This window comes from Lagenorhynchus albirostris, chromosome 10, assembly GCF_949774975.1.
Source record: "Lagenorhynchus albirostris chromosome 10, mLagAlb1.1, whole genome shotgun sequence".
In the NCBI taxonomy this organism is placed as follows: domain Eukaryota; kingdom Metazoa; phylum Chordata; class Mammalia; order Artiodactyla; family Delphinidae; genus Lagenorhynchus; species Lagenorhynchus albirostris.
The window spans coordinates 22,803,267-22,819,615 of record NC_083104.1 but is presented as its reverse complement, the minus strand read 5'-3'; the positions used below and the strand labels follow the sequence as shown (position 1 = coordinate 22,819,615).

The 16,349-nt window shown below is 38.2% G+C and overlaps 1 protein-coding gene across 3 annotated transcripts in view; it reads right to left on the bottom strand.

Moving 5' to 3' along the window:
* SUCLG2 (succinate-CoA ligase GDP-forming subunit beta) overlaps positions 1 to 16,349 on the bottom strand; it is a 261,378-nt gene that overhangs the window by 121,354 nt on the left and 123,675 nt on the right. For 2 of the 3 annotated variants that reach the window (XM_060161381.1, XM_060161382.1), the window contains exons 3-6: positions 13,052 to 13,151; positions 12,029 to 12,119; positions 7,937 to 8,089; positions 6,284 to 6,373 (exon numbers count right to left, since the gene is read on the bottom strand). In XM_060161381.1, the coding sequence (XP_060017364.1) occupies positions 6,284 to 6,373; positions 7,937 to 8,089; positions 12,029 to 12,119; positions 13,052 to 13,151 (434 nt within the window). The remainder of the gene's footprint in view (positions 1 to 6,283; positions 6,374 to 7,936; positions 8,090 to 12,028; positions 12,120 to 13,051; positions 13,152 to 16,349) is intronic. The other variant, XM_060161383.1, reaches the window with a different exon arrangement.

Here is a 16,349-nt window from a genome sequence, read left to right as displayed (position 1 = left end):
GACACTTTCAGGCTGTGTTTCCAAGGCTCCTGGGCCAGCTGGCTTCAGTTCAGCCAATGGAAAGCAGCAGTGAGAGACAGGAGGTGGGAGGAAGGAAAAAGAGGGGTATTTCTACCCCTTTCTTTCTGTCTCCTCTGGCTTTAATTCCCACCAGGGTCCCAATTTCTGTATCCCAAAGTCCAGTAATACCACTGCCTCACTTTGTCCCTTGAGCACACAGGTAGCAACAATTTCCTGCTGTTGTTTAGTTCTGCATTGCCTCTCTGTCCACTCTGAAACTTCTCTGCTCTCACAGCACCTACATAACCAATTACCTAGAATAAGTTCCACTGTGGTAAATACTAGGAGTGATTTCTTTGTTCTGGTATTGAGTAAAGAACTCCTGGAGATGTATGTAATTCATATTATCTTAATTTATTGTATATACATGTGTAAACTTCTTTAAATACTAATTTCAAAGCCAGTGGACATAAACAAACATAATGAGTAAAACTGAATATGTTTTAATATTATTTTTTTTCTGGCTAGATAGTAGATGTACATGATACAAAATTCCCAAGGTACACCAGGGTCTCCCTCAGAACTTTCACCAGACTCCCCAGCCACGCAGCCCCCATCTGTCCTCCTGCAGCAGCCACTTACAGCTTGATGCTTCGTTAAGCGATACAGCTATGCGGGCTTCCCTGGTGGCGCAGTGGTTGAGAGTCTGCCTGGCGATGCAGGGGACACAGGTTCGTGCCCCGGTCCGGGAAGATCCCACATGCCGCAGAGTGGCTGGGCCCATGAGCCATGGCCGCTGAGCCTGCACGTCCGGAGCCTGTGCTCCACAACGGGAGAGGCCACAACAGTGAGAGGCCCATGTATCGCAAAAAAAAAAAAAAAGAGATACAGCTATGCATATGCAAGTATACACAGTCTGCATTCATCTTTTTTAAGAAACCCAACTTGGTTCTATACCTTGTTTCTTTATTAATAGGCTTCAGAGGGCCTTCATCAGCGACACAAAGAGAGCAATCTTGTAAATGGCTGCATGATATTTTACTGTGTGGATGTATCGTAATTCATTTAACCTGTCTCTTAAATAATGGTCATTTGGTTTCCAGTAGTTTGACATTACTTCAAATGCTGCCTTACCTATATCTGTACATATATATCGTACATGTGATTAAACATCTGTAGGATATATTCCCTAGAGTGGAACAAAAATGGGTGAGCATTTTACATAATAAAAGATTTTATTAAATTGTTCTTGGTAAAGGCTTTCACTAATGTCCTCTTCTACAAACCAGCATCATAGAGGTCGTTTTTCTACTCACAACCATCAGCTATCTGGATCTTTCAGAATGCTAGGTAAAAATGGGTACCTCATATATGGTTTTAATTTGAATCGCTCTTACTGTAAATGAATCTGAGCATTTCTCTATGATATTGAAGCATCTGTATTTCCTCTGCTGTGAATTTTGCCGATTCTTCTGTTGAGATTTTAGTATTTCTCATTTTAATTTATATGAGGCGTTTTTACATGAAGGAATTTAGCTCTTAATCTCACAGAAATTGCAAATATTTTTGCCCTTTAACATTTATCTTTTGCCCATGTTTTTGTTACTTCTGCTGCATGGAAATTTGATAATAATAATGTCATTCTTGGCTTCTGGCTTTGTGCTGGACTTGAAAAAGGTTGGTCCCACCCTCACAATTCTACCATTATTTTTTCAAAAACTTTTAAAGAATTTCTTTATTTAATGTTTACTCTATTTTTATAAATGCAAACAGATTTTATTTGAGTTACAGGGTAGAGCAGATAAGTGACTCACTGCTGAATATTTTTTGTATTTTTAGGGACCTTCCAGGTTATCAATATGAGCGTGCAATGTGAGCTGCATAAGACAGGCATGATGTCTACCCTGGGCACCATGGCATCCACCACAGTCATTCAGCCTCTGTGCAGAGTCAACACAATAAATAATGGTTGAAATAATCATTAATTTAATAATAAGGATACACTGCATAATAGAAATAACTTCTGTGTGCATATATATATAAGATCTTATCCCAGCTACTTCAAAACTTTTTAATACGCATAACATAAAATTCACAAACTCAACCATTTTTAAGTGTATAGTTCATCAGTGTCAAGTACACTCACAATGTTGTACAACCAAGCTCCAGAACTTTTTCAGAATCCTGAAAACGGAAACTCCGTACCCATTAAATATCAACTTCCCATTCTCCCCTCCTCCAGTCCCTAACAACCAGTCTTTGACTACTCTAGATACCGCATATAAATGTAATGATACATCTTTGTCTTTTTGTGACTGGCTAATTTCACTTAGCAAAATGTCCTCAAGGCTCATCCACACTGCAGCACGTGTCAGGATCTCGCGAGGCTGAACAACCTTCCACTGTATGTATATACTACATTTTTTTGCCCATTTATTTGTCTATGAACACCTGGGTTGCTTTAAAACTTCTAAAGCTTATATTAACCTAGCTTAGCATGAAGCCTGAATTTTCTCGTGTTACTGCCATTGTAGTTATACATTAACACAGCACTTGGGGGGGCATTCGTTATTACAATTGTTTACTATTGTGTAAAGGCGGACCATAAACATTTTTTGAAGCATGAGTAGATCTATGCTGTAAGACCTACAAGGGGTATATGTTATAAAATCTGTGTTGTAATATCCACAAGGGAGATCCAGCCTGGCTTGGAGACAGAACGTGCCTTATTCCAGAGGCTATACACCAAATGACTACAAAGGCTCTCCAGGCAAAGCGCCGTCAGTCTGCCCAGGTGTAATAATAGGAAATGGCAAGGCCTGTGGCAAGTTGAGCTGGCTCTCCTGCTTTCTAAATGTGTTCAAATTTAAAAGACAGATTAAACACAGTCAAAGAAAACATCCTGCTAGTAAATGTGCAGTTAGCCAGCTTGCCACTGCCACCTACTTCCTCAGTAACCATGCTGTACGGAATATTTGTTTTGTTTCTTTTTTGCCACAATTAATGTTATTTTACGGTTATTTGTTAAGCAATCAAAAAAATTAAATGCCTAACATCAAATATCGTGAGGGCCATATGCACGAAACCCTGACAATTTACCAATGTCTTCAAAAATGTTTTAACAGGTTAAAAAAAATTTTGAAAAACTTCTCTTGCAATCCAGGAATTAATATCATCACCATTCATATATGGTTCTTAAAGGTAGCCAGAGGTACAAACCACACCCAGAAGGGTTAATGAGCTTGTATTAACTTGGTTTATCGGATATTTTCATCAGCTTAAATCCTAGAGGCGCATGCTACCAATTCATGGTGCCTATGTTTTTAGAAATGAATAGTATAGATGATAAGAGATGCTTGAGGAACTTGCGGATTTTAGTCATATTCAGTTTTCCCATGGCTTCAGTCTTTTCAGTCAGCTCTTGCTGAAGTGTATTTTCACGAGGAACATATACTTGGTAGGTTTTTACGCAGGATGATGTTTATTTTTGGTTAAACCTAATATTAATACATCATATTTTAGAGACAACAGGCATGAGTCACAGGAAAGATATTAATAATTTTATAAGAGAATCATTTTATATGTCGTTTGTCCATGAGTGAGGCACCTCCAAGGCCCAAACCACATCCTAAATGAAAATCAAGTAACTTTCAAAGTCACACTGAGTCGAGGGGCCTCTAAGATACCATTTCTTTACCAAAAGATCACCAATGGCTGATCATTTAAATAAATGTTTTCTCCTCTCAGGTGGCTCCTCTGCTCACAGTACACTGGGCCCCATGACTGGAGAAAGCACTGTAAAGCAGAGATCCCTAAATCTACAGCTCCAAAGTTCCCCGTGCTGCTATGCCATGCGTTCCATGTTCTACTGTACAAATATAAACGGGGGGCCCCAGATGAACACATCTGGACACAACTACAGCTGAGATCTCTCTCTCCTTCACACCCCCTCCTCCTGTGTTCACCGTCAGAAGGCCGACCACTGCCCTCTGAGCCCCTAGGAAACAATGGCTAGTTATCACCTCTGTTCGCCAGGGTTCAGCAGATGAACTTGGTCCAACTTTGCTGAGCAAATGAAGATTTAAAGTCTTTCATAGAGACAACAATGAAAAAAGGAAAAAAAAAAAACCTGATTTAAAACACTTCTTTACTTTCCTCAGTATATTAAGTCAAAAATATAATGACAATATAGCTACTAATGACCCCTGAGAACTTGCATGTTCATCTTTCTTACATAGATAACTCACTTAAAACCTAGAGTGTTTAGGGTACTGGGAAAACATGATTCAGTCATTTAACAGCTTTAAATAACTTAAATGTCTCTTACATTATGTTGGGGGGAGGGACTGATGGTGTACATAATACTATTATTGCCTTCTCTAGAACTCTGTTATGTTTGCCTCCTGAGTTTTCAAGCCATGTGGTCAGCAGATTTTATCCACTCCGAATTTATTCTCTTGTCACTTACAGCTACCCATCCCTGACTCCCTAGGAATCTCTTCCAAGTGGACATCCTAGATGTGTTATTTCACTTATTCATGCATATGATAGATGTTTCTTGGGCATCTAATATATTTGCCAAGCACTTTGTTGGCAACACAGTAGTAAGCAAGATTCACCAAGTCCCTGCTGTGGTGCGGATGAGAATCCATCAAAGGTGACTGCAAATGTCCAAGAGAAATACAGATGTTACAAGGGGTACAGAGGATGTAAACAGGGTTACTGAGCACATTCTGGAACTGACTGTAGGACAGTGTGGCTAGAACACAGTGACTACATGGAGAGTGGCTCTCCGTGACCACCACCCAGACACAAGAAGCCATTAAATAAATCTCAAATATCAGCTAATATAGTTAGTGGCCTCATACTCAGGAAGTGAAACCAACCACTGCAGCCCTTACCCACAAATCCTCCATTATCTCTTTTTCAGCAGGTCACTAACCTGGCGTCTCTTTGCCAGTCTCGGAAACGACAATTAATTCCTCTAGCTGTCCACTGAAGCCTGGCCCTTTCTATTTCCTACTGAGGTTTAGTCCCCGATGATCCTGCTTCCTACTACCATTTTGAACCTTTAGCTTTCCACTGGAGCCTTTTCCCCAGTCTTCAAGTAAGTGCTGTTCTCTCTAATTGAAACAAATATATTTTAAAGTTTTATTCTGCTTCACCCTTCTAGGACTTGCCTTATTGTTACCCTTTAAACTTCTAGAGATAGAATCAATTAAAAGAAAAAGTAAAGGCAGGAAAAAAAAGAGTGCACAACTGACTGTTTTACTGGAGGAACGTTACCCAACTACATTAAAGGACTATAACAATCCTAGAGCTCTAGGACAACAGACACACACACACACACACACACACACACACACACACACGCATGCACACAGAGGATGAAGGGTTATCAAGGTGGCTCCTGGAAGAGGAAAACAATAGCCAGTAAATTCTTCTGATTTAATTGTGAGATAAGGAAGCTTGCCTACGTAGACATAAAATCAGGCTCTATGGGCAGGACCAAGGGCAGTGCAGGACTGTGATGCTCAAGACAGACTCTCTCCCTTAATATTAATAGCTCAGAGGGTGATTTTTCTGTCTTTGAAACCAAGGGATATAATTACTAAATTGGCATAATTAAAGCTGTTTTCAGTGAAATATCACCTCTGTGCCATTAACATTCATCACAAATGCCCATTAGCTATGAAAGAATAGCAATTAGTTAAGTAATGTATATTATCAATAACAATAATAACTGACCTTTCTGGAGTATTGAATATGCACTTTCACACATCAGGTTACTCAATCCTCATGATAACCCTCTCAGTTAGGATTTCACAACCCCATTGTACAGATGATGAAAGAGACGTTCAGATGGTCTGAATCACACATGTACTGGGTAGCAGTATAGGATTCAAACTCAGGACTGCCTGACTCTACAGCCTGTGCTTCTAACCACTATATTGCCTCTTATAATTCATGTGCTGGAGCTGCAATCTACCAAAAAGACAAAGAGACCAACATAAATAACAAAGTGCATGTGTCTGCAGGTGACACACTCTCACACACATACATACTGATATATCAATACATATATATATAGAAACACACATGTCATAAACATCCTCTTTGGAACACCAGGTAAATATTTTTTCATTATAAACAACTAGAGGAAAAAAAAGAAAACAATAAATTACCCTATTTCCTGATAATCACAAACATTAGAGGCAGATAGCAAGTTCCCAAACATTTTCTGAAACACGTCAGACACACCGGCCTCCAATTGCTCAGGTACCTGGTTTTTCAAAGGCCCAAAGAAGCCTAGATTTTCGGCCATCCGCTGAGCTTGGCTGTCCTTTATCCCTTCAATAATGTCAATTTGCTCCTAATAAAAATGAATCAAATGAGCAAAATTCAGACAGTCAAATGAAAAGATTTACAACCTCAAAAGAAAATACTTAGTATTTATTTGCAAATGAGTAATTAAAGTGTGGCACCTTTCCAGAGATCTCTGAGCTGGGCCACCACAGCTGCCTATAGGGTATATTTTAATTAGCAGACCATCTATAAAACAGCCTTTCCAAAAACTATATAATTCTTCAGGGTGGCATGCTGACAAGACAATCGGAGGCCAGTTTTCACTTTTAATTACTCTACAGATGGCAGTGACGAATACTTAGGCAGTTAATTTTTATGACATTTTTTGGAAGGCTTCCAAAGTAAGTTTTTCCTGCCTAACACTGCTGTTAAGTTTAGAGCTTGTCTTATACAGGTTAAATATTACCTTATGATTTAAACACTCTATTGATGATGATAATTATTAATAATACCCTAGCTCTACAAAGGGTCATTCTCTCCAAGATACTGAGTGCTGTTCATACATATTATTTCATGTATTCTCTTAACAAACGGAATGCTTTGTTTTAAATCATGTTAATTTCAAAAATAGGAAGGTATTATTGGAAGGCCACCATGTAAAGTCTCAATTTAACTTCTAAAGTAGTTAACTTAAATATGTAACATTGGTGAAAATATTTTAAAACCAATCTCCAAAGTATTACTACCTTATATAAATGAAGAGTTTCAAGAAATAAAATCCTTGTTTTTTGGAGGGAAAAAAAATCACTTTCTAAAAGGAATAATGAATGTTTCTGCTAAAAAATTTTTGTGTGATTTCTTTTTGACACTAAGAACTCACAATTAAAAGCTGAGATTATAGTTCTAAAGACCTTAGGTTTTTCTTCTTCTAGTTGAGGTAGGTTGATATGCACTTTATATACATCACCTCATTTAATCCTCACAATTCTTATGGGGTGGGAATTACCCCCATTTTCATTTTACTCATTCAAAAAATGAGGCTTAGAGACACTGAGAAATGTACTGGCTAGTTAGGATTTGACTTCAGGTCTCTTTGGCTAGACTCATCCTAATATCAAAAACAAAACAAAACAAAACAAAAACCCACACACAAGATTTAATGAATTGAAACAAACTGATAGAATCTGGCCTTTAGAAGGATTCACTACCAGTACTGAAAGACATCAAGGCAGTCTCTAGTTCACATCTGATTTCCTAGGAGAGAATTTCTGGGTCATGTATACTGTTAAATGGGGTAGAGTTAACCAAGAGGAAATGGAAATATCACAGCCATCTTCATTTCCATTGGTTAATTCTTGGGGCAAGTTGGATGGAAAGAAATGAGGGGGAAAGAAAAGGCAAGAAGGAGAAAAAACAAAGGGAGGGGAAAAAAGCAAAGAAAAAGACCTTGAAAAGCACATACTTTGTATCTACCCAACCTTCAACTGGACACCCAGTAAGAAAAAGGACTCAATATCTTCATGCCTTAAATCCCAGGAACAGTCTACCTGGCTCAGACTCCACACTAAATCTTTAACAGGTTGTATAGCAACAATCAATGAACAGAGCATAGTCAGGAATCTAAACATACCTTAAAAATAAGTTCTGGATTCGAAGCTGCCACCTCTTCGATGTCAACGCCCCCCTGAGGGCTGCCCACCAGCACAGGGCCATTGCAGGACCGGTCCATCAGAATGGCCAAGTAGGTTTCCCTAGAAATGTCCAAGGCTTCAGCAACCATCACCTACCACATTAGTGGGAAAGTCAAATTAAGTCAGCATCGAGCTGATTTCCACTTGGAAATCTATACAAACTTGCTACACAAATCAAACAGCTTCATTTTCAGGGTCTTTAAACCCAGTGAGATTTGAGAGTGCTGCTCTCATGGTGCACAGTGCCCATTTTCACCTCCTTAATTGATCCTGATTGTTCAAGTGACAGGTATTCGGTTTGCCTCAAGGAACCTTCCCACTTTAATCTTCTTTTTCTTCTTCCTTCGGAAACCCTGACACTTAAGAAAAACTCCAGGGAAGCAGCTGTTATTTTAATTTGAGACATTAACAGTACATATATATTACTACACTGATTTTTCTCAGATTGCACTGGTAGAAAACCAAGTTTGGTTGCCAAAGAAGGATTCTTTTTATGGTATGTCTGATGCTTCCTATGTTTGAATACTTCTGTCTCTTGGATCACTGTATTTGTATTTCAATTTATACTTTCTTTTAAATTACAAACATAATATTTGCTTGTTTGAAAATAATGCAAACGATACTAAAAGTATACAGAGGAGACAGTGAAAGCAGCTCCCTGCTGCACATACACACCCCTTGGCCCCCAGTAGTCAGAGTGATCACAAGTCCATATGGAACCTTTGTGATAATCAGAAAAAGTCATCCCTTCCTCTATGAGGATGTGGTCATATTCCAGGACCATGAATGGGCAGGAGGCAAATCAGATGGAAGGATTTCTTTCTCCACACATGTGCCAGACAGGTGTCCTTTTGCTCTGCACGACCTCAACAGAGGCAAGAAGCAACCCTGCCAGGAAAAACCACTACTAACTTTTACCTCTTCCCTATGCGTCTGCAAGCATTAGTCATGGAATCTCCTGCACACAGATACATATTATACATGCTTGAATGCCTTTCTTTCTTCCTTTTTGTTCTTAATCTTAATACTACAACTTGGGTTGTACAAGGTCTTCTCTCTTCATTGTGACTACACAGTACTTATATGTCAATATTTATTTGACCATGTCCCTGATGACAATTTATGTGGACTCATGTTTCTAAAATGCTGCCTCAGTGATTATTTCTGTACGTATAGCTCTGCTCCATTGTTGTAGTATCCCTGTGGTCAAGGTATATAAAGGTAAAATGGCTAAGTTTTATATTGTTCATATTTAAAATTTTGATAAGTACTATTAAATTTCCTTGGAGAGAGAGGCTGTACCAACACTCCCAACAAAAATAGTAACAGATGTCTTGGATGCTTTTTAAAAGAAAATAAGAATATCCATGAAGAATCAGTACTAGAAGTGAAAATAATAAAATCACATACATTGCCTTTCCTAAAAATTCAGTAATACGTTTCACAAAAAATGTTACTGATTAAGTAACATTAGATTTTAGCTACCCAGAAGCCACAAAAGCATTAATTTTTAAGTCACATGAAATGTGATAAGTATATGATGACCTAGAAAGCTATAACGTAATGAATACAGAACTCCTTCTTTTCACACCTTTATGGAATTTATGACTGGTCAAAAATAAAGTACCTTATAAGGGGTTTCATAGTGATTTTTCTATCATAAATGGTAGCTCATGAGTTTGTAAGAAATATTTCTTGGCACACGGTGTTAGGATTTTCATAGAACCATTCTGATTTCAAGTCACTTTCTAATACAGAGCTAGTCTAGCGAGCCAGATTTAATAACTTTCAGTAGTTATTCTGACAAGCAATACAACGTTATAACGTTTTTGGATAAGTGTCATTCAAGAGTCCTATTCTTAATCTTCCAAAGTGTTGACAGATATGCTCTACATTCCATCAAATTTCTATTTGCAAAGACCAGCTGCTGCCTCAAACAGCTCCTGCTTGGTAGAAACAACCCATCACTCTTCAAAAAAACATTCTCAGGAAAATGATGATTGTCAATAGATAATTCAAGAAATTTTTATATACAGACCAGTTTTTTGACATTAAGATGCCCTTCCTATGAGCCAGGATATTAAAATACTTTAGGGATTGTTACAGAGAGAATCTAAATGGACTCCATCAACACTCATGCCATGAGAAGTTCAGTTAGATACATTTCAATAATCTTCATCTGTGACTGACACAAACAATATCATCAACACAGCCTTTTCTTGGAGTCTTCCGGTATGGAAAGCTTTTTAACATACTTTACCCTATTTGACCAATGAACCTGTTTTTCATTTTTTTGTTGTTTGTTCATTTTGGTTTTTTTTAATATATCATGCTACTCAAATTGTAGTCTGTGGATGAGAGCCAGTGTACAAACTATGTGTAACAGGACAGCGATGAGACAGGATTAACAGTGTACTCAGTTTTTGAACTTCATCTCTTTGCGAAACAGTAAACAGTACAGGTACTGACTCATGGAGCACATGATGAGTAGCACTGTCTCACCTCCCCTATTACTATCCCAAGGAACACACCACACAGACTTAGGAAAAAAACCCAATGTGAATCGATGTATGTAATGTGCTTAAATAGCTTCTTGAACAAACTTAGAAATCTAAAGTTTCTATAATCTGGGAACTTCTGATTGATGTCAAAGATTCCATAAATTAAAAATGCACGTTCCTTAAAGTTGTATATAATAATACTGTTACAAAATGTGGTAATGCACATTTTACAGAGAAAAAGAACAGAAACAAAGCATGGCAATTAAGGGGTGAGAATAGAGGGAAATTTTACTTTTCTAATTTTTATATTTCTGTATTATTGGAATTTTTTACATATGTTACTCACTTTTGCAATCTGGAAAAGAAACACTTACAAATAAATCACTCTGGTAGCTTCCTGGCAATGACTCAATTCACAAGAATGCACTTATCTCTAGTATTTCATGAACCGACCTACAAAACTAATTTTATGCCTATCTATATAACGTGAATCTTCTTTTGTGTATTTTTATATGCTTTTTAAAGGTATCACAAACTCTAATCTAAAACCCCATGTGTCCATATAAAGTAACAAATTCCTACAAACAAAACTACTAATCATATCCTCTGGGGACAAATTTTGAAGATGTTACACAGGTAAAGGCTCATAACCAGTTTAAAAAGGAAAAAAAAAGTACCACGCTGGGCTGAACAAAAATAAATTCGAAAAACCAATTTAAGATGTAAACAGTTCTTGCATCTACCTGCGAGGCAGTGGGAAAGGGAAATAACCAGAACCAGTCTTGTTTGTGGGCTTCCTCGACATTTAGAAAGGCTCTGTGTTCTTAGAGGGAAGGAGCTAATGACCCTCCAGTATCTCCATCTCCCTCCAGCTCAGTGTCCTTTTCGGGACCAAGACAGATGCTCTCACGGTTAAGTTAGGCTCTGGCCTCAGCTCTGCCACTCACAATTTCATGGCTGAGGCAGGCCACTTTGCTCTCGGCTTTATTTTCTCTGTGTGTGTATGTATACACGTACGTGCCCTATACACACTTGGGTGTCCCAAGAGACCTCACTAATACAACACACTCCCAGTGAGAACAGTGGGTCAAAATGGTAACAATCTTAAAGTAAGTTATAGGGGCACATAGAAAAACAACTGTAACGGGTACAGTAATTCTGATATACTGAGGATGAGGGTGGGGCTGCGAGGGAGCAGAGAATGTCACTGAGTCTAGGAGCTGTTATGCCAAGGTCTTTTGGCTTTAAATAGAATCGTGCCTGTGTTCTGAAAGAAAAAGGTATTATTTCAATCACTACCCATTTTTACTAAATGCTGATGACAATAAACACTATTACTACTTTAGAATCCTTTGTATTTCTCCTTGAAGTTACATCACACGCAGAATTAACTATGTGAGGTTTAAAAAATAAAATGGCACATTGCCAAAGTGCATTGCTTCATTTGATACTGTCAAAATTGAAGTATGATTTTATTTTCTTTTTTTTTTTAACACATACACAGAAAATGACCAAAAGCATTCACATTACCTTGTTAACTTTCACACCTTCTTTTGGAGTTTGTTTTGTTGCTAGATTATACCCAATCATCTGTTTAGCCAGCTGTCCCACAACTTTAGGACTAAGAGAGAGGAGAAAAAAAAGAGAGAGAGAGAAGAAAGAAAAGAAAGTCAAGGTCTCTGCTGAAAATCATTTTAAACCAGAGTCTGTATTATATCCCCAAGTCCACCCTGCCCAGGGCCCACCTCCACCTTCATAGAATCCATGGTGCTTTCTGCTCATACACTAGGTGCCTAGCACTGTACCAGAGGCTCACTGAGTACAAAATATATATGAATGAATGAATGAATGAAACAATAGGAGGGAAGTGGGGGAGGGGAAGGGAGGGGAGGGAAGGGAAACAAAAAGAAGTTTGCTTACATCTGGTATCCTCTCCCCCCAAATAAGTTACAGTCATAGTAGAGACACAATGCTGAAATGCATAGTAGACTAAGATAAGAGCTGAATAACAAATACTGGATAGTGGGCAATCTGGGAAGTAAGACCAAAGATGGGGATAAAGGGAAGGGGAAGGATCAAAGTAACCATGAAAGCTATGTGACAGGAGAGGAGAGGAAAGTGTTCAGTGTGTGGAGACATAGGATATAAAGCTGATCAGACAGGTTCAGATAAAGGAAGAACTGACTATCAGACAGGAGGGACCAGTGATGCCATTGGTAATGGGAAGCCACCGCAGGTTCTTGAGTAGGAGAGTGGCATTACAGAAGCAGCATTTAATTTGTAAGTGGTACCATATCAAACATGATGAACCACTGATTGTCTAGAACAGGAGTGTCAAGTTTTCACCAATTAGTGAACAAAAATCCTTTTGTGGGAGGAGAAGGGAAGCTAAGGCACTGCCAGAGCCCTCGACCTGTAATTTACTTTCTTTATGTGCCACCTCCTGCTCCTAGTCCCACCCCAGCCCTCTTTCTCGCTGCTCCTTTCAGTCATGAGCAGGATCTTCCATAACTGCTTGCCCCAAAGACAAGGAATTAAAACCTCCTGGCTTACTCTTTTGTTAAATGAACGCCTCCTTTCAAACCGCTACTGAAGACACCTTTTCCTCTTCCTCCAGCTAAGATCTGGGCTTTTAAAACAATTTCTTTTGCATCTGCAAAAAAAATCCAGAGTTAGTAGTTGATTTACAATTCTTTTTTTTTAAGCACCAAGTGAAGTGGTAATGACATAACTTCCGAAAGTGACTGGTAAAAGCTCTCTCAAACCGACTTTGAAAATGAAGGCAATAAAGAACTTCAAAAAACATCAATGTGCCTAAATACAAAGTCTGTTTATTGAGGACATTCAAATATTTCCTGCGAGTTTAATCTAATACTCAACCATCCCAAGGGAGAGCAAGGCATGTGTTCCCTGGCTCTTCTGAGTGTCAGAAGATGCTAAATAAATCCAGGCTGGAAGTATTAATTTTACTGTGTAAACACACTTCCATGTGGCAGAGACACCAATCTGCCAATCAGAGGAGTTAACTACCTGTCAGCCATCTGAGATGTCAAAGGGAAGGCTGGTTTACGTGGGGGAAAGGTTTATTAAAGACAATATGCAAAGGGAGTATTGAAGAACTGTATTCTTGGAAATCAACGGTTTTCTGAGCAGTTGTTCTATGTATCAGTGGGGCTGGGCAAGGGAGGAGGAAATGGATTAAAACTAAAAGTAAGCAGTATCTTTTCAATGTTGGCAGAGTAACAGAACATCCCAGAGGAAAGTGGTTGTGGAATCTTTGTTTCTCAAAACACTCAAGGAAAGAGTGAGCTGTTTGCTCTTGACCTTTGAGACCAAAGTCATAAACTCAAATATCTTTACAGGACTGGTGGGAAAGCTGGATGTGTGAAGCAGCCCAGTGATAGAGAAGGCGCCCTCAGCCAACAGGAATGCTCCCCTACCCAACCAACAAAAAGAAAAAAAAAGTCAGCCCCCAAATCAAATGCATTTAATAAATCAAAGAGTACACATATTCAGGCCACAGCTTGGCATTCTCTGTTTGTGATCAAGTTTTGTTTGAAATTAGAGAATTAAGTCAGACAATCTCCAATACGGCTCTAACGGTTTTCTGGTTCAGCACACTAGGTTTAGAATCACAGACCCACGTTTTAATGAAGGCTTCATCCCTTGCCCAGCTGTGTGATACTGGGCAAGTTACTTAATGTCTCTAAGACTCAGTTTACTCAATTATGAAACAATGTTGAGGGTTATTTTAAGAATTAAATTAGAAAATATATGCAAATATCCCCAAATCCTAAAAACTCACTAATGAAAGCGTATTGCCACGATCAGTTAGTACATTTATTACCTTTGTATATTGTGAGGAACCAAAAGGTTGAGATGGTAAAAACTGTCGGAATCTGCAACCACTCATGTAAGGTCCATAACTGTTGGTTATTTCAACTATTACGATCATCACTGTTGTTACTCGTAGGCAAGCAGGCAACGGTTCAAAGAAAAGGAGCCACAGGTTTTATCATGAAGGCAATGGGGCGCTACGGAAGGATGTGACACTATGAAGGCACTGGGTAAGACAGTCACTCTAGCTGATATAATCAGATTATTAAGGCTCATTGTCTTATTGGTTGGTCTTCCCTTCTATATTTGTGCACACTCAGAAAACCAGGGTTTACCTTCTCTCAGAAGTATACATAGTTCCTTCTTTGCTGTCCTCTATAACCTCTGACAATAGTTTCTGCCCAGGGTATGAACCATAACAACATCAGTCAAACGGTGTCTTAAAATAAACTAGTTCCCATCAAATTGAGTAGAAGACAAGCTATGGTGACCGCTCACTATCAGAAACTCACCAGGAATGGGACCAAATAAAATGAATTTATTGCTTATTTAGGCTATTGCATGTAGGAGTAGTATTAAGATCAAGAACTTTGAAGAAAAACAGACTTAGTTAAAATCTCCAACTCTGCCTATCCCTTTATTTATACAGAAGAGGAGAATGAGATTCAGAAAGGTAAAAGTAACACGTCCATCTATAAAATAGTCAAAACAAAAATAATCTATAGTGTTAGAATGAAGTGAAGAATAAATGAAAATAGTAGGTAAAGTACTCATCTCAAAGTCTGGCGCATTAAAAAAAGAGTCAAAATATGATAGCCATCATCATTATAATTATTTTCAGCAATTAAGCAAAAAAGCAGAATACAGAAAGACATTTCCAAATTCTCTTTTTAAGACATCAAGTAGAAAAACACTTTTTGCTGTCTACTTAAGTTTTTAATTGTGATCTCTTCAAATTCTTTAAAAAGGATAACTAGCATTCCATTGCCGTTATCATTTTTCATATCCTCGTCATCCAGAAAAAGAGATGCTTTCCTCTCCAAGCTTTCCAACAGCAAAACCTGAAAGCCATGTAGACTACCTAAATGGGCAATGTTAACTGGTGTTACACAGGTCTGATTAGATAAGCTTTAGGCACTAACCATCAAGACACAGAAACAGTTGTAGGCTCAATGAAGTGTTGTCAGTTATTCATATCACCACCGATCATGTATTAAAGGATTCCAACTTGGTCTACAGTTCGTAGACCAAGCAACTACGTTGGAGACTGTGAAGCCACACACTGGGGCAAATAGAAAAAGGGAAAGAAAAAGATTATATCAAATCTAGGTACATCTTCTGCAGCTTACACCCCAGGCCAAAAATAAGTTCACTACAATCATCTCTTCTGCTTAGATCTCAAATACTAAATCAGTACAGCAGGTCAGTAGCCCAAAGTAAAATAAGTTTGTCTCATCTTGAGGGAAACTCACATAAAGTAATTTAACTCATGTGGCTATTTACTCAAAGTGTTAAAAATTAAGTGGCCAAATCCTTCTGAACAGTAACTAGTTTTTTCATTCAGTATTTACCAAGTGGATTCACACTTAATGTCACTGTTTCCATTTTATTTAAAGATCTGATTTCTCCAAAAACTTGTACAAATTTGTTTGTTTTTTTAACGTTACCTTGCTGTTCCCAAACAGAACTACAAAAGAATATCCATACAGGAAATTCCATATTTGCATGAATACACAGATGAGTTAACTGTATTTTAGGATATAAAGCTAAAAAGAGACGGGGTGGGGGGGAGGACTCTCCTCCAATAGATTTTGTACAGAAATGGATTGCATTTATACATTGATAACCATATTACTGGTATAACCCAGGTCTGTATAACTCCAAATTCCCTTCTCTTAACTGATACTTTTACATGCAGTAGCCTAAATATGCAATACATTCATTTTATTCTCTTCCTTTACTGGTGAGTTTCTGATAATAAGCAGTGCTCATGGCTAGAGTTCTATTGGGTTTG